This window comes from Clarias gariepinus, chromosome 23 (genome assembly GCF_024256425.1).
Source record: "Clarias gariepinus isolate MV-2021 ecotype Netherlands chromosome 23, CGAR_prim_01v2, whole genome shotgun sequence".
NCBI lineage: Eukaryota > Metazoa > Chordata > Actinopteri > Siluriformes > Clariidae > Clarias > Clarias gariepinus.
Window position 1 is genome coordinate 16,285,251 of NC_071122.1, and position 26,135 is coordinate 16,311,385.

A 26,135-nucleotide genomic window follows, 5' to 3' on the forward strand; every position below is an offset into this window, starting at 1 on the left:
ATTTTTTCTTTTTTGGGGGGAAGCAAGTTTAAATAGCCGATAGCTGCTGCTGTATGTGAATATTCTCACCAGGGTGCAAGTAGAGAGTGTTTTTTTTTTTCTATTTTATGGCAGGTGGCAGCAGTGTGAGTGTGACTGCTAATGTCTGAATAGTGAAGACACGCCTCCTTAATAACATATGAGTAAAGAAATCTAGGAATATATTGTGGAAATGAATAAATATGTGAGTAATTACATTGAGGATTAAATTAAATTGGTTAAATTTAATTACATTGGTGTGGAGGGCATTAAAGACAATGAAGTGTGGAAAGGCTGTTGGTCCTGATGACATACCTGTGGTCGTATGGAAGTGCTCAGGAGAGGTGGCAGTAGAGTTTCTGACTGGTCTGTTTAAAAAGATCTTGGAGAGTGAGAGGATTCCAGAGGAATGGAGGAGAAGTGTATTGGTGCGATTTTTAAGAACAAGAAGATGTGCAGAACTGTGGCAATTACAGAGGCATAAAGGTGATGACCCATACAATAAAGCTGTGGGACAAAGTAGTGGAAGCTAGGTTAAGGACAGAGGTGAGTATTTGTGAGCAGCAATATGGTTTCATACCTAGAAAATGTACATCTTTTGTCCAGGATGCTGATGAAAAAGAGAAGGTAATAGACAATTGCGTTGTGTGACAGAAGAGTTCATGGTGGAGGTGGGTCTGCATCAAGGATCGGCTCTGAGCCCCTTCTTGTTTGCTCTGATGATGGATAGGACGACAGATGAAGTAAGACAGGAGTCCCCATGGACTATAATTTTTGCAGACGAAATTGTGCTTTGTAGCGAGAGCAGGGAACAGGTGGAGGAAAATTTGGAGAGGTGGAGGTATGCTCTGGAAAGCAGAGGAATGAAGGTTAGACGGAATGCATGTGTGTGAATGAAAGGAACCTAGAGGGAACAGTGAGGCTACAGGGAGCAGAGGTAAAGGGGGTGAAAGGTAACAGCTGAAAGACAAAGAAAAAATAAAAGATATGAGTAATTAAATTAGGGAATTAATGACTAGGGAAATTAATGAATAGGACAAAATTATAACCAGACAAAAATATGAAAAGAAATAGTCAAAAAAGTAAGACAAATAGATCTGGATTTTTTTTAAACTTCTGTGCATATTTTATTTAATTTTGTACATTCAACTCTTTAAAAAAAATCCCATACTGGCCCTAATTCCCCGTCTTATATTATTATTAGTTTTGATCCTCCATATCCCAGGGGGTGGTGATAATATTAATCGAAGGGAGCTGGCTGAAAGAAGAAGAAGAAGAAGAAGAAGAGGCAGGCAAGTCGCGTCATCATTAAACCCCACCCCCGTTGTCCGTTGGCGCGTACTGCTTGTGGATGCTTCCATCGCCTCGGAAAGCTTGCCGGAAATATGGCGGGTGTTGGTGCTCCAACTCCCGGCACGACTTCAGTCGCAGGTCCGGTTCAACAGGGACTGAAGGAGGCTTTAATTGAAACGCTGACGTCGATCCTGTCACCGGTTCAAGAAGTGCGCGCCGCCGCAGAAGAGCAAATAAAAGTTTTAGAGGTTACAGAAGGTAAGCGTGTAAAATAGCCAGACATGCTAGTTTTAGGTAAGTTTCTGTCGCTGTACGGCAGCATTACATGTGGAGAGCAGAGCTACCGGTCTGTGCGTTGACACCCGGAAACTTCCTCTACTAGTTATTTTTCTGTATCTATTCTTTGTCAGTCGGTGTGGCCGCATTATTATAAGAGATACATAAGATGGTTATAAGGCGGTTTAATTCGTGCTCGGTTTATTGCCGTCAAACGCTAGAAGTCTCATAGCATTTCAAGTTAGCGCTCTGGCTAGCCGTGAGCGAGTCATGTGCATGTGCAGTGTGTGCATGTGCAGTTTACCTGCTAACCACTTACATGAATATGAAGTTCAAATAATAACAATGGCAAAACTTGAATAGGGTCGCCAGCTATAATGGTTAAAAATGTGGTGTAGTAAATTAAATTTGGTAGCATCCTCATAATAGTACGGTTCCGCTAAACCAGCACATATATTGAAGCGTGTTATTTACAGTAAGTAATTTACAGTATGTGTGTGTATATAGATATACAGTAGATTAGTCTAAGCTCATACTTGGATCACCTTATGTTTGCTCATCGGGCGCAAAAAAAAGTATTTGCCTTCTTCCCGCCTTTGTTGCATCCCAGTGACGTGATTCCAAGCAGTGTTCCCCGAAGATAGAGACCAACCCTGAACTTAAAACATTCCTTTCCAAAATGTAAACAATGCCATACATTGCCAAAAACCTTCTAAAAACTAACATCATATTGTACAGCGTCATACAGGATCAACACTGTCATTTTAGACCACCGGGTTTGATTCCCAACTCAGGTCTGTGTGCATGAAATTTGCATGTTCTCCCCATGTTTGGTGGGTTTCGTCTGGGTGGTCCAGTTTCCTCCCACAGTCCAAAGACAGGCAAATTAGGCTAATTGGCTTTGCTCAAATTTTGCCTGTAGTGTGTGAATGAGTGTGTGTGTATGTGTGCCCTGCGATGGATTGGTACCCTGTTCAGGGTGTACCCCGTCTTGTGCCTCAAGTCTTTAGGTGCCCCGCTATGTTAAATACAGGATAAAGTCATATGGACGATGTGTGAGTGACTATATAGTATGGTGTCGCAGTGATGTAGTGGTTAGCACTGTCCTTTTACACCTCCAGATTCCAGGTTCGATTCCCACCTCGGGTCTGCGTGCATGTGCATTTGCATGTTCTTGGTCCGAGGATTCTGGTTTTCTCCCACAGTCCAAAGACATGCAGATTAGACTAATTGGCGTTCAAAAATTGCTCATAGTGTGTAAATGTTTGCTGGATTTTCCACCACCAGCACTCTCTGGTTTTTATTTTTCCTTGCTTAAACTCTCACTTTCCTGTATGCACTCAATTTAAAGCTATTACATTTCAGCATTTGGCAGATGCTGACTTACATATTTATCTCATTATATTATCTAGGCAGTGCCTGTAGTTCAGAACTCGCTCTTTCAATGATATCTTTATGTTTCATACATTGGATGACCCAAACCCCAAAAAATCCTGTCTGTATGTCTTTCTGTCATGCAAAAACTGTCTGGATGGAATTTAAACTGTAACTGTAACTTTGGCAGTCCTTGGGTAATTTGCCTGTTAATCAACTAAGTTAATCAACCTGTTAATTAATTAAGTTGAATGTACACCAGAAATAAAATCAAAATGTTGAGTAGAAGTGAATTTATGTGTCAGGTTATGTTGTAGCATCACACAAAACTGTCTGGACAGAATTTTATGTAACTTTTGCAGTACTTAGATATCTGCCTAAAGTTTAATCTGCACGATAATTAAAATTAAAATGTTAAGTAAAAGTGATCTTATGAACAGTTATGGGCCTAATTTCATAACCTATTCTAATATAAGCTACTTACTCATTTTAAACAAACGCCTGCACCGATAGATGTTCATTAGAAAAGCTAAAGTGAATATTTTTACTGTAATTACTAATATTTCTACCTCTGAAATAACCGCGCTGAGGTGGTGTAAGTGTATTTTAATGCACTGGAGTCATTTTAAGGTAAAACTCTAACTTTTTCCAATCCACTTTTTTCGATTTCTCTCTGATTACCAAACAGGGAGTATATTTGGCTGACAAGGAAAAAAGTACAACTTGGTGTAAACAAGACGCAAGATATCATTCTTACAAAATGTTATTTATTTGTATGAATAAGTTGGGCAAAGTGTTCTGCTGTACAGAAAGATAGGCAGACATGAACGTGGACCGGAAGTACAAACCTGAAATATCACTGAATAAATCAAAGCCGATCAGCTTATTTTTATTTTTAACCTTTTTAATGATTTTCACAAACTCTTTTCTCATCAACGCATTTTAACAAAAGTACAGTAACAATATAATCTTAACGCATGTAATGAAGTACTGTAGTTGGCTAAGTATCCAGTAAGCACAGGTCTTTTATAAGATGTTTTTAAGTATTATTATTGTTAACATTCTATTCATGTTTAATAGCTTATTTAATTTAAGGGTTCTAAATAGGGGAAAAGTGACTTTTTTTTATACAAGAGAGTTGAAGGTCACATGTAGACAGCAGTTGCTTTTTTTTTTTCTTTTTTTTTCTTTTTTTTTTAATAAAACTTGAGTTTGACTTTTGATTTGGATAAAAAAGGATAATCATGTGAGAGAATTGTGATCTTAATTCCCATGGAAAAAAATTGTGATTCACATTTTGCCAAGAATTGCCTGGAATCGGCCTTAATATAGAACCATATTTTAAAAAGTTTGTAAATGTGTTACAGTTGTCTTTATATGTTCATAAGAAGGTATGTGAAAGTCCTCATTTAAAGATGACATCATCTATTTACAGTGAAAAAATCATTTATCTTGTGAATTTATTGTATTTATGTTTTTACCACAGTTAATTTACTTCCAGTTGAAAACTCACAATAATGTTACAATTATTTCTTAATGGATGCCTCTAACATTTACCCAAAAAGCACGTTTCAACTTTGGTGCCCCTTTTCTTGTCCCTGGGATTTATTTTAGATTTTTAAAAATTTGATTAAATTTTTCTTACCTGTTTATTAAGAAAAAAGAAAGGTTCCACAAATGTCAATTTCAAACATCTTAATGTAAAAAAAACTATATATTAATTTAAACAGTGCGTTAAGTGCATTAGGTCAATGATTTTATTGATTTTATTTTCAATTTTAATTTCTTGCAAAATTTCAGTTCTTGAGGTAGGGCCGAGGTACAGATGTAAGTCAGTATATGACCAACACTGTACATACTAATATCAAATCATAATTTGAACTAGTTATAGTAATTTTTATTTTTTATTATTATTTATTATAATTTTTTTTATTTTAATGCAGAGTTTGGTGTTCACCTTGCTGAGCTCACTGTTGATCCCCAGGGGGCCCTTGCGATTCGCCAGGTAACTATTTATAGATGGATATATGCATATCTTTATAGATGTGTGTGTGTGCGCACGCATCTACAGCCATGTGTAAAAACATAATAAAAAATCATCTGATTATAGTGAGTCTTAGTATTGCAAATACAACCAGATGAACTTAACCTTTTTTCATTACAGAACTTTTTTTCATCATGCCGTTATTCATTTATTCATTTATTCATTTGTGCGAGTGTGTTAGTGTTTCTCACAGTGGACCAGCATTTTATAGGGCTTTATGGCATTAGCGGTTTGTTTATATTCCGTGTGTGTGTGTGTAGTCTATGTATATATGTATGTATGTATGTATAGATAGATAGATAGATAGATAGATAAGCAAGCTTATAACCTTATTATTTATATATCTTTATTACACCCAGGAAGTAATCTTAGTGTTTACCTCTGTAAGTGCACAGTATTGATCTGAGTAATTTTCCCTGTATTTCTATACAGCTTGCCTCTGTCATTCTAAAGCAGTATGTTGAAACACATTGGTGCGCCCAGTCCGAGAAGTTCAGGGTGCCAGAAACAACTGAAAGGGTAAAGTGTTGTTATAATTAGTTATTGGATGTATTTTTAATTTATATATTTTTTATTGTCCGTGTATTCTACATTTTTTGTTTTCCAACTGCTTTTTTTGTTTTTCTGGTGTCCAGGCCAAGGCTATTATTCGTGAGTTGCTGCCAAGCGGCTTGCGAGAGTCCATCAGTAAGGTGCGCTCCAGCGTGGCCTATGCTGTATCAGCCATTGCTCACTGGGACTGGCCAGAGGCCTGGCCTCAGCTTTTCTCACTGCTTATGGAAATGCTAGTTAGTGGTGATGTCAATGCTGTGCATGGGGCCATGAGAGTTCTCACAGGTATTGAACCCACCAAATATGAACTTCTATCCATAGGCAGTTTTATTTTTTGATTTGTATAATATTTTGTACAGTCTAGGACATTTTGAATCCACATACTATTTTTCTAATATAATGTTTAAGTAATCAATAGGGGTTTGTTTTATTTTAAATATTGCCTGGTAACTTGTACACTATAAACATTCTGTGGATCTCGACTGTTGTGCAACGTTCAGCAAAATAAACAATGTCTGACAAATTGATCACTGCACTAATCAGTGTAAACACAACTAATCAAATATAATTAATTTAAGCGAAGAGGTCGTAGTTTGACCTGGTTGTCTTAGCAATACCTTTCCCTGCACCTCTGACTCACATGCTCAGAATGTACAATATTCTGATGCCATAGTGCAAAATGAAGGCATTTGTATGTTCAACTGTACAACTGTTCAACTGTATTTTTCTTTATCGTAAGGAGAACATATCAATGATCTACCCATGTTATGGGAATCTAAATTGTAATTATGTTTTCCTTTTGTAGAGTTCACCAGAGAAGTCACAGACACGCAGATGCCCCTGGTTGCACCTGTCATTTTGCCGGAGATGTACAAAATCTTCACCATGGCAGAGGTATTGGGTTAAAGTTCTATATTGAACTCTGTTAAAAAGAAAAAAAAAACTGTATGGTGGCTTTGTCTTAAGTCGAAGTCTTATGTAAAAATGAAGTGTATTTAAGAAATTATTTTTAATTTATGCAATCTATTTATATACAGGTCTACAGCATTCGCACACGATCCAGGGCAGTTGAAATATTCACAACTTGTGCCAACTTAATCTCTGCTATTGAAGTTTTTGAAAAAGTAAGAATATTTTTGGTGGAGGGATTAAAATATTGTCTCAACCTTTGAATTGGGTGTCTTACAAGTCTCTTGATTTTTACTCTTAGGGTTCTGCCAAAGCCTTCTTTTTTCCTATAGTAGAACAGTTCACTGATGCACTTGTGCAAGCTGTGCAGATGCCGGATGGACCCACGTCAGACAGTGGCCTTAAGATGGAGGTCTTAAAGGCAAGCTAACTGTTCTGTCCTGTAAAAAAATATATTGTATAAGTCTTTCTGTTGTTGGCACATTTCAGTGCTTTATTAATTATTGTTTTTTTAATAGGCAGTGACTGCTCTTGTGAAGAACTTTCCTAAACGGATGGTGTCTTCAATGCAACAGATTCTTCCTATTGTGTGGAACACACTGACAGAAAGTGCTTCTTTATATCCTTGTATATTCCTTCAATTTTTTACTTACTTCATTGTTGCTTTCAGATCAGTTGTATGTATGCAGTATTTTAATGCACAATTATGTGTAACCACATTTAATGCAGTATTTTCTTAACTAAGTTATTACTTATGTGAGAACAGAGGTCAACTACACAGAAGAAGTAGATGATCCGGTTGACTCCGATGGTATGTGGCTTAAAATTTTCATAACTACTTGTGATGCTTAGTGTCTGCTATAGAGTTAAACATCAAATCTCTGGACGCTCTGCGCAGGAGAAGTCCTTGGCTTTGAGAACCTGGTCTTCAGTATCTTTGAATTCGTACACACGTTGCTGGATAACAATAAGTTTAAGAGCACAGTAAGGAAGGCTCTTCCTGAACTCATCTATTACATTATCCTGTATATGCAGATCACAGAGGATCAGGTATGCTCAGTTATCAAATTGTGTGCGTTTCTGCATCTAAATTTGTTACATGTTAATATTCTACTTTTTGCGAATGATGTTGGATCCTAATACAGATTAAAGTGTGGACAGCCAATCCGCAGCAGTTTGTTGAGGATGAAGATGATGACACCTTTTCGTACTCAGTTCGAATATCTGCGCAGGATTTATTGCTGGTAAAGTAAATAAATAAATAAACTGATAAAATTAACCCCTCACATTTATCGGAATTTGTACCCAACTATACAATTTGTAAAATTTGCTAAGCCTTTGTTTGATAATTTACCAATTGCTGGTGTCATGTCCTATATTTGTAGGTTGTAGCAGCAGAGTTCCAGAATGAGAGCGCTGCAGCTTTAGCTGCAGCTGCAACAAGACACCTCCAGGAGGCTGAGCAAGCCAAAAATGCTGGCAATGAGCACTGGTAGGTCAAAAAACAAAGTCTAAAGAATAAGGATTATGTTATTTATCTACAGTGGGAGACTTAAGGCTTATCCACAAAGCCAATCCAAAAGTAAAATTATGTGTGACTCCTGCTTGGTTGGAATGAAGGCACAGGGGCCCAATTATCCTTAATACAGTGTCAAGTCATTAGCACATTACCAACTTCTCTTGAATAATTAATCTGTTGGCACTTATCCAAAATATGTACTGTCCAGTCAAGAAAAAGTGACAATTTGGGGGAAAAAAGCAATTACTTAAGAGCCTTTAACTTGATAATTACTGCAGAGATTAATGCTTTAGCTGGTAATTATTCTTTTAACCCTAACTGATCCCGTACCATCTTTTTCTGAACCAAGTCATATCCCATGGTTGCTAAATGACTGTGTTTTAAAAGGTTTAAATGATTGGGTAGATTTTGACCAAGACAACAGCTAAGGAGATTGCTAAACTTACTTGGATTGGGTGTTAAAATGTACAACACGTTATTAAAACCTGTAAAGATGGTGGTAAAGCATCAGATTAGCTGATAAAATTGGGTCAGAAGAAATTATGAATATAATCAGAGATCCCTAGAGAATTGCTTAGTAAAGTTGCAATTGATGTAAAAAAGTAGAAATTGATGGATCTTCACTTACTCACTCATTATCTATACCGCTTTATCCTGTATTCACGGTCGCGGGAGGCCTGGAGTCTGGGAGCCTATCCCAGGAGGCATGAGGTGGGGTACATCCTGGACAGGGTGGCAGTCTATTGACAAATGACAAGAACTCGCAGGATTAGGAAAAGGAAAAATCACGTGTTAGTGAGACTTATCCCAAGAGCATAAACATTAGACTTTCTAGCAAAGGTAAAGGGTCATGTGGTCTAGATTCAGAAATATCCTATTTCATAACAACATGCACATCAGGTACAAAGGGAAGCACATGAAACAATGCACCACTTATGCAAAGTCCATAGGTTTTGCCAAAACAGTGGTGTGGTAAATTATTAAAACTAAAAATTAGCCAACGCCTAGATTTAACCATGTATACATACAGTAGTTTGCATATGTTTTGTGTTATAGCATGGAACTGAAAATTATATGATGCAAATATCTGTAATAGTGTGCTAGATTAATTAGCTAATGAAGAATTACATATAGCTTGTTTTTCAGGAGTTTTGTTTATTACACTGTAATTCATTAACCCTAAAACATTTTATGGCCCTCTGACCATATGCTGTGCAGAGTTGGGTATCGATCAAAAATTTTATACCATATATTTTCATACCAATTAATACTTTACTCAAGGTACAGTTTCATATCTTGATTTAGATGCCTATTAATACCTCAGTCAAGGTACAGTTTCACATCTTGATTTAGATACCAGTTTGTGAACAATGCTTTTTGACAAAAAGAATAATATAAATATATAAAATAATATAAAAAATGTTCTTTCTTCTTTTTTTAAGTTAGAAATAAGTGAGAAGGCAAATGTTCTTTATGTGACTTAATTTATTTGTAAGGCATAACAGAATGGCACAATCATTAAACAAAACATGTCAATATAGAAAATGAGGAAATAATTCTTGTTCAAATATTTGCATACCTTTAGTTTTTACTGTCTGCATGTTTGAAATCTCCGCAAAGTGGCTCAATGATATTGCGGTCAGGAGACTGTGGTTGTCACTCCAGAACATTTACCTTTTTAGCTGTAGCCAAAGTATGCGTAAAGTAGTCAAGCCATCAATCAATCAATACTTTTGAAGGTCTATGTCTAATCTCAGAATCCAAACCATTTTTACGCTGACTTGTCCCAAGACCACAACTACTGGGATATCCCTTATTGCCACTGTACTTTCTAATTAATTTATTAACACTATTACTGTGGTTGGATGTAAAATGTATTATTTAGAATACAGTCAATAACTTGCCTTAGTTTCCGTTTGGAATTATTATTACTGTTAATGCTGTCATCCCTCTCTGTCACCTCATGTTCTGTGCGAGCAATTAAATGCGTGAGAAGTGGACTTCCTGGAGAAATATGTCTGCTAAATCTTCTGCAATAGAATTTGGCTACCTAAACTGCAATAAGTTTATCTGCAAAACATTATTCAAAAGAAAACAGCAGTATGTAAATTCTGCTGTGCAGTGCTTACTGAGACCAATGATACAATGTAATAATCTTTCGCCGCTTAAAAAGGAAGCATAAAGAAAGGCAAGGCAAGCCAGGTAGTTAACATTATTAGTCTGGGCCAGCACCCCATATTCACAAACATATATATATAAAAGGAAGTGTAGCTAATGCAGGGTTAACTATTATGAAATCTTAAGAAGGCAGGGCATTAACTTAAATCACAATCTATTTCTAGAATGCTATGTGCAAACAAATTTGTAAACCTACATAGTCTGGGACAGAAAAAAAAGAGGGGCACGCACTAATATCATTTGACCCCCTGTAGCTTTCATTATAGCATGCAATATTGTGATTAATTCATGTGTAAAAATATTTTTTTTCATGTTTTTTTAAATTATTAAATGAGATTTATTTAGTCAAGTGACTTTATTGTATTGTCACATAATGTTGCTGAGCCCTGACCTGAAACAATTAAAAACAACCAAAGGTCGTAACACTGTCTCCACATGCTTGTATAGTAGGTGGATGATGGGTGTACTGTTTTATGCTCTTCTCTTTTTTTAACCGAAAAACTTTTTTTTTTTTTTTTTTTTTTGTTCTAGAATAGGGTAAATCTGGATCTCTCGGGTCACCTGAACATTTTCTAGTCATTCCTGACAATGATTTTGTTCTGCTCGCATTTCTTCTATTTACAGTTTAGACCTGGGTTTCCAGGAGTTAATAATCACAGGAGTTCTTAAACCTTTTAAAACAATTGCTGCAATCTCTTTAGTTGTTTTGCTTGATACAGGCCCTTCTGAAATGGTCTTTTTGGTCTGCAGTGTATAAATTCCCCATTGTGTCTTACAGTAGATTCTGTCCAAATTATGAGCAATTTAATGACAGATTATAAAGAAATGTATTGTATGGTTTAAAGTAAAAAATATAATACCATAGAGATTTCCAAAATTTTTGGCATACACCCCAAATGGACATTTCCTGTGACTCCAAGCCTTAACAATCCCACACACTTTTTTTTGTTTAGATTTTAGTCCTGAACAGATCATGTGTCAAATTACATGTGTTTAACTTATGATAACTTACAGTATGATAAGCCATATAGGCACTCCTTCAAGTGTCTTAATCAGTTTTAAACAATGTACAGTGGAACCTTTGATTTTAATTCGTAAATTAAAGCAAATTTTCCCATAAGAAATAATGAAAACTCAAATTATTCGTTCCACAGCCCAAAAAAATAATACATAAAAATAATAATACAAAATATTAAGTAAAAATAAAACAAATTAACCTGCATTTTACCTTAAAAAAAAAAAAAAAGTTAAAATAAATCACGCCAGATAAGTGTTTCCGTTTATGCGCGCAGGCGATGTTTGAGTGAAGTAATAGGAGGAATCAGCCTCCCTCTTCTCATCTTACACAGTAAACCTTTCTCTTCTTTTATTTGAATTTCACACAAACACCCGCGCACACACACTAACGGAAAGACTTTTTTGTCAGAAAAATTAGCAAGAAGCATCACTAATGACACTCGCGTGAGCGCATACTAACAGAACCACTGCTGTAAAGTAAAACAAACAAACGTGTGCGTCTGAAGCTGAGAGGGGGTGAAAGGGGGGGGTGTAAAGGTGTGTGTGTGATGGGGCACATTGTCAAATTACACGCGCGCACACATAAGGACAGATAGGGAGAAAATGGATCTTTAACCATTCTAATAAAACTTTATTTTGCTTTAAACGCGCGCTGTACACACGTGCTTACAAACACAAAATAAAAATATGTTTTGCACACACGCGGTCACAGTGTTATAGTAAACAGTACATGGCATGGCAGTGTTCTTGTCAGTACACGGATGTTGATTATACTAGTACAGGACGCGCAGAGAGAAAAAAAAAAACATTGGCTCAGTTGTGATCATGTGATGCTCGGCATCAAAACTAGAAGCGTGTGCGTGATACATGATACTCCGTACTCGTAAACAAAGACCTGCTCGTTTTTCAAGTCAAAATATATTACAAATCTTTTCTCGTCTTGCCGAACACTTGCAAACCGCGTTACTCGCAATCCGAGGTGCCACTGTATAAATAGAAAAGCACACCAATGCATAATCTATGAAAATTATCTACACATAGGTAGTCTGATGCGGGACAGAGGGTTTACAGTGTACAGTACTCAAGGTGTGACTGTGCATGTGCAGAAGAAGTATTTACATGATGCTAATTGTTCCAATACGCTCCAGTGTATTTCATCTGCATGTGGAGTTTTTAAAATATTTCAAGATTTCATGCACAACAATGACCTCTGCCAAACCGAATAAGAAAGTCAGTGTTTCTCCCAAACTAGATGTGATTTTGTCAAGCTTCTCTTTAAATTGTCTTTACAATAAATGCTGAAATGTTGTTTTGGTTTTTAAAAGGCTGTGGAAACATTACATTTATCATACTAGATATTTATTGCAGATTTATATGATGGGTCTGTTCCTTTGTAACTTTTTGTTTTGTTTCTGTTCTGTTGTGTAGGTGGAAAATCCATGAAGCCTGCATGTTGGCTTTAGGCTCAGTCAAGACCATCATCACAGAGAATTTTAAAAATGGCCGCATACAGTTTGACATGCATGGCTTTCTTGCTAACGTGATCCTCGCTGATCTGAATCTAGCAAGTAAATATAATTTTTTTTAATCCTTAGTTCGTCGCCTAAGCCACAGTCCAACTTTGCTGCTATTTGCTATAAGTAATGTTCATGCAGATTCCTGCTTTAACCAACAGAAATTTCTACAACTTTCTTGTGTGGTCTGTCACCAATGTTATGTTGCCCATGTATCTTACCTCAGCAGCCTCTCCGTTTTTGCTGGGTCGGGCTCTATGGGCAGCCAGTCGTTTTACTGCAGCCATGTCCGCAGAGCTCATACAGCAGTTTCTACAGGCGACAGTAAGTGGCCTGCATGAGACCCAACCACCATCAGTTCGCATCTCTGCTGTGCGAGCTATTTGGGGGTGAGTAGTCCTATTTATTTCAATAAGTGTGTGTGTGTGTGTGTGTGTGTGTGTGTGTGTGTGTGTGTGTGTGTGAGATTTGGTGAACAAGGTATACAAATGTTTACATTTATTGGCCATAACATTAAAAACATTTAAACTACCTAAGGTTCTTGTTTTACTGGGGCGGCTCTGACCCATCTGGGTATAACTCTGCAAGGCCTCTAGGGAGATACTGTGGTGTCTGGCACCAGAAAGTTGGCATCCGATTATTTGGAAGCTGAAGGATGTGGCATGGGGCCCCTTGCTCTGCCCCAGGCACGTTAGGCTGTCATGCGAGTGTTTGGTGCCTTTCTATTGTGGCCCCTATAACACAACATAGTCATTCTGTTCCTCTAACCATTCATCAATGCATATATAGTAAGTAAGGGTGAATTATCTTAAAATAACACTTACCATCAACGGGTGTACTTGGTCAGCAATGTTACGTAGGTGGTACATGTTATGGTAACCTCTACATAAAAGGAACGACCCAAGGTTTCCCCAGCAGAACATTGCCCCAAAGCATCACACTGCCCCTGCTGGCTTGCCCTCTTCCCATAGTGCATCCTGTTCCCATCTCTTCTCCAGGTAAATGACTCGCATGTACCCGGCCATCTACATATTGTAAAAGAAAACGTGTCGTCAGACCAAGCCCCCTTTATTTTTATTTTTCTTTTTTTTTTTTTTTTTTCTTTATTGCTCTGTGGACCAATTTTGATGCTCACATGCTCATTGTAGACAGGTTGTGTGGTGGAAGCAGGTCAGCATGGGCACTCAGACCTTCAGGTCCTCACAGCCCTATACGCAGCAAAGTATGATGCTCTGTGTGTTCTGACTATAGCAATGGGAGCTATAGTAGCTCTTATATTGGATGGGACTTCAGGGCCAGCCTTCACTTTCCATCTGCATCATTGAGCCTTGGTCTCCCATGTCATTTTAACCATGGGTTAACCATTTTTGGTATGTCCTGATAGCTGCAAAGCAAGAGCACCAAACAATTCCTCCGACTATGTCTACTAGATATCACAATTTGTCCCTTCTCAAAGTCACTGTAATCCTAAAATTTCCCTCTGTTTTTCCTGCTTCCAACACAACTTCAGGGAGAAAATGTTCCCACATATCCCACCCACTTCCAGGTGCCATTGTAACGAGATAACCAATGTTACTTACTTTACCTGTCTGTGGTCATAATGTTATAATTGACTGGTTTGTGTGTGTGTATATGAGAATGTTATATTTATTTTTGTTGTTTTTCTCGCTACCGCAGGTATTGTGATCAGCTGAAGCTGTCCGACAACACGCATGTTTTGCAGCCCTACCTGCCTAATATTTTAGAGGGATTAGTGCAATTGGCTACTCAGTTCAGCTCAGAGGTCCTTACTTTGGTGATGGAAACTCTTTGTATTGTATGCACAGTGGACCCAGCTTTCACTACTAGCGCTGAGAACAAGATCTGCCCTCTCACTATTGCCATCTTTCTCAAATACAGCAATGGTAAAGTTAGTCTGCTTTTTATTTTCCTTATTTTTTATCACAGTTCCAAAAAGCACTTGTAATTTTTTAAATATGTAAAATGTATTTTTTTTTTCTTTTAGATCCTGTTGTGGCATCCCTGGCTCAGGATATTTTTAAGGAGCTGGCTCAGATTGAGCCCTGCCAGGGACCTATGCAGATGCGCCTCATTCCCACACTTGTCAGCATCATGCAAGCACCACCTGATAAGATTCCCTCAGGCCTCTGCTCTGTATGGAACTTTTTTTTGTTTTTTATTTTTTTATGAGTTGTTATAATGCAGTTTGATTAATCACTCATTACTGCTTAAACAGACAGCAATTGATATCCTGACCACCGTTGTTCGGAACACTAAGCCACCTCTGTCTGAGATGCTTGTGTGCCAGGCTTTTCCTGCTGTGGCCCAGTGCACCCTTGGCAATGATGACAATGCAACAATGCAGGTAAATGGCTGTATTAAAAAAAAATATTCTTTCTAAGAGTCACCAACACAGTAGATGATGGCAGTTGTAAAAATAATTTATAAGTAATTATAGTAACTATTATTAAATAGCTCTAGCTGGCTTATCCTTAAAGCCCCTAAATTGGGTTTTTACACTTTCTTGTTTATTATGTTTAGAATAGAGAGTGCATAGTCATTTTTATTTTTCATCAGTTCCTACTTTACATAACATTTATGTTCATCAACATTTATCAAAAAACAAATGTCATTGTATGATGACCAACTCAACAGATTTCAATGAGGGTTTTTCTTCCTCAAAATGTAAAAAAAAAAATTGACAAGAATGGCTAAATATACCCTCCCTATTTCCCCTGTCAAAGTAATTGGCAGCCAGATTTTACTAACAAAATGTACAAGATTTGTTCATCATCTGTTTCCCAGCTCTAAAACCACTAATACTATGAATTCTAGCATGACGGAAAATCTCTTGTTTACTCCACTTTAAAGTGAGCTGTTTCATCAAGCGACTTGGTGGTGATAACAGACTTTTAAAGTATAGTATTAGCAGAAACACAAACGAGCCACCCTGATATTCTGAGTAGAAGAAACAGAATAACAACAAACATCAAGCTATGTTAGAACAATCATAGATAAACAATCATGGTACAACCATCCAGTCTACTCCTGGCATGAAACTGGCTTAAAAAGGTTCATGTAGATTCTTGATGTTTTTTAAAATCACTAAGATTTACCCTGCTCAAAGATTTAAAAAGACTTAATAAGCAAGCAGTAAAGGAACATAAAAAAATAGCACACTTGCAGCATTATGCTCTAAAGCTGAGTCATAGACACTCACAATTCAGCGTTAAACTGTCCCTTGTTGATGAAGCAATTTGATTTAAAGTGGTTATCACACACATGCTTTTCTACTATTAATAAATGGGACAGAGTCTAGTCAGAATCAGGGGTTTATGTAAACTACTTTTTTTTTATTTTTCCCCTTATGAGATTTATGGGAAGGGGGGATCTGAGCTACAATTTATATAAAGATGGAAAAAAGAAAAATTTATAAATTTTGTTTTGTTTTTATACTAGAGATACATGTGAATAGTCAAAAATGTAATTTAACTTAATCCTGCAGTATTAATATATTTTACTTCAGGAAAATCAGAATTTATAATATGAGGCTTTTCCTCTTATTAACTTAATTTTAATCTTTTTCAGAGACTTGATTTTTTTTCATCAATATTAACATAGAAATATTGTTTGGCTGTAAATTGTGGTTAAAATGATAAATTTGGCTTGGTTACAAAACATGCTGTTTGAAATCCACATGAAATGCACAAATGCATTCCACTTAATTATTTAATTACAAATTAGTTAGTACCCATCAGGAAAAAAAACATTTGTTATTTTCATTTGGAGTTTTTCTTCATTCTTTTGAAATTAATTTTTGGTTAATGCACTGTAAGCACAACACAATGTTCTCCTGAACCTGCAAATATAACTTAAATAAATAATTCATGATTTTCAGGATGCATCTTGTCCAGTTTTAGTTGAAAAGACTGATGATGCTTTGAGACACCTTTTATGGTAATTAGGAGTAATTCAGTTAATGGTTCTTAAGACTTTTTTATTTGGTTTAAGACAAGTAATATGAAAAAGAATATGAATCACTGGCACTGTGTGATTCATTCAATACAATTAGTCAGTAAAATTAGTGTTACATTTTCTAATCGGATAATCATTTCATATATTTTATATATGCTGTAGTGTCAATACCTTAAGTATCCCTATTTTAAGTATTAAACCAGGATATACGTACAAATATTTGACCTGTGTTCTACATTAATGCTATGGTAGGCCATAACTGAATGCAAAGTGCCTGGCTCTTTTATTTCACTGGGTCGGCTACTTGGCTACTTTGGCTAAAACATCATTAGCTATGATGGCATACACGTGTATATTCACGCACTTAGCCTGTCCATCATTCTCAACTATTGTTGACTTTTTGTATAACATGTGGAAATAGTTATAAGCAAACATATGAAGTGGTTTGCCAGTAAAATATGGCAATGAAGTTTTTATGTACTGTGCAACACAGTGGTGGTAGCAACTTCAAAGTAGTGAAAGTTTGTTAAATTTATTTTAATTTGTAATTGTAAAAAATGGTCTAAAACTAGAAGGAAAAAGTTATTGTATTATATTATCCAAAGCCTACTTCTGACATTGACATTGACTCTTCTAGAACGGTGGCGAGTGTTTGCGGGCTTATGTCTCGGTGGCACTGGAGCAGGTCAGTCAGTGGCAGGATGAGCAGGGCCACAGCGGCTTATGGTACGTCATGCAGGTTGTCAGTCAGCTCCTGGACCCACGCACCTCTGAGTTCACAGCCACCTTTGTTGGTCGGTTGGTCTCTACATTGATTGCTCGTGCTGGCACGCAACTAGGGGAGCAGCTGGACCAAATGCTGCGTGCCATTCTTAGTAAAATGCAACAAGCTGAGACTCTCAGTGTCATGCAGGTAAGTGTTTAATAAAATTGTAATTTAATTCCAAATGTGAATTTCGTGTGTAAAATTATGTCTCATGAAAATCAATAGGCAAGTATCTTAAAATATTACAATGGTTCAATTCAAGTTTGAGTAAATCACAATTCGTGCATATTAACAGTGTTGGGTGTTAGAGTACTCGAATTACTTTTTTGATGTAACAAGTAATTTATTGCGTTAGGTCCACCATTTAAGTACTTTTATTACTTTTACTAGTTATTTAGTTATTTTTTTTCAAAAATGTAATCCGTTATTCAGACAATTTATGTAATCTGTGAGCCAGACAGCAGTCATTCCCTGTGTGTGTGTGTGTATAAAGTCGTCCTACAAGCCCCGCCCCCTTTATTATTCCTGTTATTATACCCCTATCTCACCTTTGCGGTTTGACTATGCAAGGACCGACGTGTGGAAAGATGGAAACCTAATCACAACGCCAAAACTCGCAGTGAATCATGATGAACCGTACTTATGTGCACCGTGCAAAACCACATAGGTGAGATAGGGGTATTAGTAGTTAACAGATTATGGGCCAAACTTCGCTGAGTGATGATGGTAGAATAATGATAAAGGTCTTGACTAAAACAAAATGCTTTAAAAAGAACTGAACTCCCTCAACACTGCATATAAATACAATGTATCTCTGTCAAGTTCAGTACAGGCGACCACAATCCTTGGAAAGACTGCTAACATGACAATTGTTTAAAGAGAATGATCAACACCCTCCACAAGAAGGCTAAGCCACTGAAGGTTTGAGTGCTATATTGGAACATATTCATGGAAAGTCACTGGAAGGCACAAGTTTGGTAGGAAAAGGTGCACAAGCAATAGGGATGATGTAGCCTTTAGATGATGGAAGAGCTTCTCAGGAAGTGGACTAAGGCTGGAGTCAGTGTGTCACAAGCCACCACACACGGTGGTCTTTAGGAAATGGGCTTCAATTGTTGCATTCTTGGTATTAAACCACCCCTGAACCAGGGACAAGATCAGCAGCGTCTTACCTGGGCTAAAGGAAAAAAAGAACTGGACTATTGCTCAGCGGTGCAAAGTCTACTTTTCAAAAAAATGAAAATTTTGCATTTAGAAATCGATGTCGAGTCTGGAAGAAGAGTGGAAAGGTACAAGTTGCTTGATGTCCAGTGTGAAGTTTCCACATTTGGTGATGATTTGGGTTGTTGTCTGCTAGTATTGGTCTGCTGTGTTTTTTTAAGTCAAAAGTCAATGCAGCCATCTACCAGAAGAATTTGGAGCACTTCATTCTTCCATCTGCTGACAAGTTTTATGGAAAAGAACTATCCTGACCCTGATTTTAACTGGCAGCCAACTGGCCTTATAGAGAATCTATGGGGTACTGTGTAGAGCGAGGGGAGAAACACTCAACCCAACAAAATAGATAAGCTGAAAGCTGCTATTAAAGCAGCCTCTTCTTTAACGATACCTTAAGCTGATCGCCGCCATACCATGCGGCGATCAGCTTGAGGTGTCATTAATGCCGTAATTTGTTCTAAAGGAGCCCTGACCATGTATTAAGTGCATAAGTAACTTTTCAGAAGTTGGACATTTCAGTATTTTACATTATTCTTATCAATGAACTTTAGACAATTTATTGTTTTGAGAGACTGGATTTTTGATTTTCATGAGCTATAAATTATAATTATCAAAACAGCCTGTAATGAATCTAGAATCTTAGTTCGCTTACAAAAAATACCTTTTCCACAATATTCACATTTTTTGAGATTTAAGATTTTAGTATTTAAAACTACTGGGATATGCAGGCTGATGATATTTTTAGGACGGTTTGTTTGTTCTAAAGGGGCTTAAAAGTCCTTATCATTATGAACAAACTTAAACTAAAGGAAATGTTCAAACCTGTTTACTTGTCAGACACGGCTGTTTTTCTTTGGCCTAAGTAACACTTTGTCGGTTTATCATCGTCCCTCTGCAGTCTTTGATCATGGTGTTCGCCCACCTGGTCCACTCACAACTAGATCCTCTGTTGGAGTTTCTGTCCAGTCTTCCAGGGCCAACAGGAAAACCTGCCCTAGAGTTTGTCATGATGGAATGGATGAGCCGCCAGCATCTTTTCTATGGGCAGTACGAAGGCAAAGTCAGGTTTGGACTTGCTACTTTCCTTGTCATTCCTATATCAGAATAATAAATTAGCGAGTGATTTAATGCCCATCTCTTTTTCTCATAGTGCTATAGCTTTGTGCAAACTCCTTCAGCATGGTATAAACTCCAATGACAAGCGACTGCAAGATATAGTAGTCAAAGGCGAGGAAATCTTTAATCCTGATGAGGGCATTCGAACTCGATCCAAATCTGCAAAAAGTAAGTATACATGCAGGTTGTAAAGACAGCTTTGATGTACAGCCTCTTCAGAAGAGCTCTGTTGCAAGGATCTTCAATTCGAGTCTTGGAAGGCCAGTGTCAGACAGAGAACCTGAACCTAGTAATTAACAAATTAACAATTGGTTAACTATTTAGATAACTAATTAACTAATTAGTTGAATCAGCTGTGTTGGAACAGAATGAACACCAAACTTTTCTGGACCTGGTCCTTCAGGTCTGGAGTTAAATATTCCTTCTTCTGGTTTCAGAGTCTGGCTTGACCACTACAGGACTTTCAGAGTTGCTCTGAAGCTGGTGCTGTATTTTGCTTGGTGGTATGCTTGCAGGAATTTGTCTTGTTTATAAATGTAAACAGCCAGATAGTCTGAGTACACTGAAAAAGGTTTTCACTGAGGTTTATTCAGTATTTTTCTACATCCATGTCTCAGTTGCAGAAAAACTTCAGAATGGCAGTTTATCCCAGAGTGGTCCAAAATAATTTTTTCAGTGTGTCCACTTTACAAAACAAATTAATGTTCATCGGTCATTTATTTATTTATTTTGAAGCTGTGATTTTTCTTTTGAAAAAAATCATGGGGGGGGGTACTTTAATCCCCTTTAAGATGTGTGAAACATAACAAAAAGTATAACATTTAAAAAGGTCTAAAAAAATTTCTTTATAATTCCCTTATACAATTACTGTATTATTTTTTTTTTATGCAATTTATTATGAGTTCGTAAGTCTAATTATTCTCTGTGTAATATGTTTCAGACCCTGATCGGTGGACTAATATCCCCTTGTTGGTTAAGATTTTTAAACTTATCGTCAATGAGCTCTCATCTGTAATGGAGGCAAACACACATCGTGCAAACCCTGCAGACTGGAGTCACGGTAATTATTTAACTTAAGATATGTTTAAAGCTGCATGATGTAAGATTTTTCAATTTTAACATTTATTGCAAGCTTGTAGTGGGGGGGGAAAAAAAAAATAACATGGGTTGTGTAGTGCTCTGGAGTTTATTTGCAAATATCATTAAATTCACCTCCTCTTTTTGGTCAACCATCACATACATACATACATACGCACGCACGCACGCACGCACGCACACACGCACACACGCACACATACTCTTACACACATACACACATACTCTTACACACATACACACATATACTCTTACACACATACACACATATACTCTTACACACATACACACATATACTCTTACACACATACACACACACATACATACACATACTCTTACACATACACATACACATACTCTTACACACATACATACACATACTCTTACACACACACATACACACACACATACTCTTATACTCTCTCAATACGCGCGAGAAAGAGAGTGTGAGAGACCTGGCACGGTGTCAGATTACGCGCGTGCACACACAGGCTTAAACAGAGAGGGAGAGAAAATAGATTTTTAATTTTCTAATAAGACTTTCTTTTGCTTTACACGCATGCACACGTGTGTTATAAGAAACTGTAAGCGCGTGTGTACAGCACGCATGTACTAACATAAAATAAAATATGTTTTACACAATCACTTGATCAGTGTTATAGTAAACAGTACACACGTGCACGGATGTTAATTATAATAGTAAGAGACAAGCACTAAGACCCAGCAGGGGAGACGATTTAACCACAATTCCGCAGCGCAAGAGAGAGAAAAACTGTTGGCTTAGTTGTGATCACGTGACGCTCAGAATCAAAACAAGAAGTGCATGCGTAATACATGATACTCCGTACTCATAAACCAAGACTTGCTCGTTTACCAAATCAAAATTTATTAAAAATCTTTGCTCGTCTTGTGGAACACTTGCAAACCGCATTACTCCCAATCTGAGGTTCCACTGTATGTGCATGTAAACTTTGCAGTCAAGCCAGAGGGCAGGTGTCACACCAGCGTCAAGTGAAATGCGGAAGTGAAGAATTTTTAAAGTGTTAGCCTGGTAGTGACATACTTTTTATAATGCAGTTTGGGGTTCAGCCAAAGAATGTGTCTCTCACACATGCTCAGTATTACTTACAGTACAAGTGCTATAAGATTTAAAATTCATTAATTTATTTTGATTTGAGTTCCCTATGTATGTTATTCAAGTTATATTTGGCTAGGCCAGACTATTGGCGCAAACATTGCGACATTTAAAAATAATAATTGAATCATTCAGACTTTAATCATTCTTTCTTTCACTATACAGGGGTTTTACAAGAAAAATATAAAGAATCTCTCATAAGAAAATAAACACTTTGCTTGGTTCACTAGATCATTTAGGTAAAAATGCAATTTCAATAGTAAAGATGAATTGCCTGACTATCATGCACATGCTGTCCACCAGATTAGAGAACAAATAAATGCCACCTTGTTGAGCACAGTATATGAATGAAGCTTTAAAAATAGTTCTGTCAAGAAGTGCAATGTTTGTTTCAGATTCAGGATCAATGTGGGAAGATCATGAAGAAGAGGAGGACGATAATGAAGATGAAGAATTTGAGAGTCAGCTTCTTTCTGACCTAATATCCTCTAATAAATATGGTGAGCCTAAACGTATTATTTTTAAAATTTAATATAATGTTTTATATTTTGTTTCATATTAGCCTAGGGGATTAAAATTTTGACTTGTGTTGTGAAAGAAATGGTTATTTTGAATAGATGAAAAGCCAATAATTTAAAGAGCTTTTTCTGCAAATAGATTTAGCTTTGTGTTTAAAGCTTTGTAGCTCTATTTAGCTGTTCAGAACAACATAATTATGATTACTAAGAAGATACAGTGTAGTCTAAGATACTTTCAGATGTGTTTTCTTGCAGAAAGTGCTTATGACTTTCTTTTGAATGTGGCTCTTGCCAGGCACCAGCTCTCCCCTTTTTTAAGTACTGCAGACCATAGTGACCTACTTTTACACATACTGACAACCAACAATTAGTGTAATTAATGTTTTTAGAACACTTGTTATGAGCAGTAATGCATATAGTTAAATGTACAAATGCTATTGTGCTATATACTGTATATACCCTTGCGTTGTGACCCACAGGTAGGTCGCAGACGATTCATTTTGGGCATCACTGCTGCAATGTATGTCTGCAGTACACCTTTCAGTCACACAGGGGAGCTAGTTAGTTTTCTATTTTTCTGTCATAATCCCGTCTGCATTTAGAGGAAGAGCAGAGGAACAATCATTTAGTCTGTGAACTCCGTCTACCAATGCATTTATTTAGTATATTTGTAAAGCCTGGTTTTGCGGCACTGTGGTAGGTGTGCCTGCCATGCGGAAGGCCAGGGTTCGATTCCCAGCCAGTACCCAAACCCCAGCCACTGGATGCAATTCCGGTCTCAAGTCCGGATAAAATGGAAGAGGTTGCGTCAGGAAGGGCATCCGGCGTAAAACCTGTGCCAAGTTGTAGTGCATACTGAATATTCCGCTGTGGCGACCCCAAATAAAATTTGATCTAATCTTCATATAAGTCGAGATTGACAAATATAATGAGCCTAATTAATAACACAAAAATAATTATTATGTTTCATGTCTTTATTGAGAACAGTCATAAAAGCCTCACAGTGCTGGTGGAAAATGTACGCAAATCTTTGAGTTAATAATCTAAAAAAAAAAAAAAAAAAAGGCTAATTGAAATCAGTGATTAGCATACCTGAAAAAGAGTTTAGAGGTGTGGACTAGAGCTACTTTAACTTGATAAAAACCACCAAAACTTTGAGTTTGCTTCGCACAAGGAGAATACTCTTATGCGAGCCATGCCTCGACAACAAGAGCTTTCAGAGGATCTATGTTGAAAAATTTTTGATTTCCATAAAGCTGAAATGGTTAAAAATTATTTAAAATACTTAAGAAATTCAACAGTATACAGTTACGTACTTTGGAACTGTGCTACTTTACCAAAAAGTGGGCCCCTGTCAAAATGACGAGAGAAAAATCAAGAGAACAATGAAGACCAAAAAAAACACCTTGAGTGACCGACCAAAGATTTGAAGACCATTGGAACTGGCGAACATTTGTGTTTATGAGCGTACAGTACGTAAAACATTGAATGAAGCAGGGTGTCCATGACAGGACACTATATCATCAAGGGGAAGGTGAATGAATTTCCAAACGTATCAACAGCGTATTTTTTTACGGGATAATGTGAGAATGTCTGCTAAAATTCTGTAGAAGTTGGGTGATGCAAAAGGACAATGACCTAAAACACCAGAGAAAGTCCACAACAAAATTGCTTCAAAAAAGCAAAATCCTGCTTTTGGAGTGGCCAATTTAGAGCCCAGACCTCAACCCAATAGAGATGCTATGGAATGACTTGAAGAGAGTCATACACATGAGATGTCCAAAGAATATGACCGAGCTAAAGCAGTTCTGCCAGGAGGAATGGGCTAAAATTCATCCTGAACACTGTGCAAGTCTGATCCATTTAGACCTGGTTTACCATCATGTCTGACTGATGTGGGCATTTTTCTTTTGCCAGTGAGTTATTCTGTTTTAAGTCCAAATGATGATACCAGAGTTGAGTGAAATTTAACTTGTATTCATGATGGTTTAGAGTGTCTTTAATGCCTTTTTTCTTTATGAAGTAGTACTCTGCTATTTTTAGGTGGTTTGCTTTCCTTAGCTGTAGCAAGGCATTGCATTATTACTTTTTGTGATTAATAGCATTGTATTTCCTTTATGCTGGTTGACTCATCTGCTTGATACAGCAGCAAACACCTGTTCATTTGTCCAGTGTCTCAGCTGGTTGTTGATAGGGTTTAGGATTTTAAATTTACAATTTGATATAACATATTCCCTCACGTACAGCATGTCCAAAAAAAGTTTTCCAGATGTTCTTTTAGTTTTTTTTGTTCTGAGACCATGACCATTTTTATAATGTTCTGCATATTTGGCCATGTAAGAAATAAGGACCAAGGTGAATTTCTGGGTCCAGTAAAACTGTTATAGGGACTTAAAATGGTTTTCTAAATATATTATTAATTAATCTGTTTTCCACCACCTGAAGATTTTTTTCCCTTTACTGTCCCATTCTTATAATACCTGTTGTGTTTTCAGATGATGATTTTTATGAGGAGGATGATGAAGACGACCCAGATGCTTTAAAAGACCCGATATATCAAATAGACCTTCAGGTAACTTCCTCATAATATTTCTGCAAGAAGCCGCATCTTACCTGGTATACATGTAATTCTTTTTTTTCCCCTCTTCCCTAGGCCTATCTTACAGATTTCTTGTCTCAGTTTGCCCAGCAGCCATGTTACAGCATGTTTTCTGGCCATCTAAATGACTCTGAGAGAAGGGTTTTGCAGTCAATTGGTATTTAAGCTGCACCTGTACTCATCAGCTTTAAAAACTGTGCCCTTGTTTACCAGTTTCCTGTATATGTGAAGACATGACTGAAGTGCCATTGGAAAACTTTTAACCTGCACTTATGAACCCTAAAACCAGTTGATGGCTGTCATTTTTTCTCAGACGACGCACTTATCGACGTGTTCAGTTCCTTTCATATACCTAAGTAGATGCAGAAGAAATCAATTAAGGATCACCGTGATTGCTACCAACGCTAAAGAACATAAGTTAAGATGCAAAATGATACTTCACAAGGCACAAATGAAAGTGTAGTAAGTGGGGCGTCAGGCATTAAAAAAAGTATTTGAACTGGATCAGTTGATTTGTTTGCAAAGAATGGATATCATGTATAATTGAAAAGTATACGGTTATCTTTCTTTTTCATGAGGATTTACAAATCTTTCTGTAAATGCATAGGTTGAATGAACAGCAAAAGAACGTGATGTGGGGAACATTGGGAAAGATTCACATGTAGTCATTTAAAGTTATTATACTATTTAGAATGTGGAAGATGTGAAAGCTTCTGCCGGTCTTAAACAGTCTCTTGTACCCAGTGAGATCTGGGAATATGTTTAAAAATAAACCAATGGATTTTCCAAGTACCAGCAGTGCTTTGTGTTTGCATGCATGTTTACATTGGTGTTTTTGCTATACACTGAAGGAATTTTGGGTTTAGATAAATATTAAAATAGCTATGCATGTCTTTGGACTACGGAAGGAAACCCACCAAGCACCAGTACATGCAAACTCCATGCACACAGATCCCGAGGCGGGAATCAAACCCAAACCCTGGAGGTTCAAGGAAACAGTGCTACCCACTTAGCCACCG

At 37.1% G+C, this 26,135-nt stretch overlaps 1 protein-coding gene across 2 annotated transcripts; it reads left to right on the forward strand.

The window, feature by feature from the left end:
* Window positions 1–1,357: 1,357 nt before the first annotated feature.
* Window positions 1,358–25,906, forward strand: ipo9 (importin 9). 2 transcript variants are annotated; one of them, XM_053484437.1, is made up of 24 exons: window positions 1,358–1,569; window positions 4,905–4,966; window positions 5,438–5,524; window positions 5,641–5,842; window positions 6,363–6,451; window positions 6,595–6,681; window positions 6,768–6,887; window positions 6,985–7,085; window positions 7,219–7,277; window positions 7,365–7,516; window positions 7,612–7,710; window positions 7,852–7,958; window positions 12,609–12,748; window positions 12,921–13,083; window positions 14,372–14,598; window positions 14,700–14,848; window positions 14,931–15,059; window positions 17,307–17,582; window positions 19,552–19,718; window positions 19,804–19,937; window positions 20,710–20,829; window positions 22,395–22,499; window positions 25,013–25,089; window positions 25,171–25,906. In XM_053484437.1, the coding sequence occupies exons 1-24, from the start codon at window positions 1,404–1,406 to the stop codon at window positions 25,279–25,281; spliced, it is 3,129 nt and encodes a 1,042-aa protein (XP_053340412.1). In that variant the 5' UTR covers window positions 1,358–1,403; the 3' UTR covers window positions 25,282–25,906. The 2 variants fall into 2 exon arrangements, with proteins under 2 accessions (XP_053340412.1, XP_053340413.1); XM_053484438.1 differs by having other exon boundaries at window positions 12,924–13,083.
* Window positions 25,907–26,135: the final 229 nt, after the last annotated feature.

Excerpts from the sequence above, each read along its gene's own strand:
- ipo9 (XM_053484437.1), top strand. The coding sequence starts at position 1,404 with ATGGCGGGTGTTGGTGCTCCAACTCCCGGCACGACTTCAGTCGCAGGT. Across the intron at positions 7,711-7,851 it reads CTGCGCAGGATTTATTGCTG|GTTGTAGCAGCAGAGTTCCA; the intron begins GTAAAGTAAATA and ends CTATATTTGTAG. Across the intron at positions 25,090-25,170 it reads TATATCAAATAGACCTTCAG|GCCTATCTTACAGATTTCTT; the intron begins GTAACTTCCTCA and ends CCTCTTCCCTAG.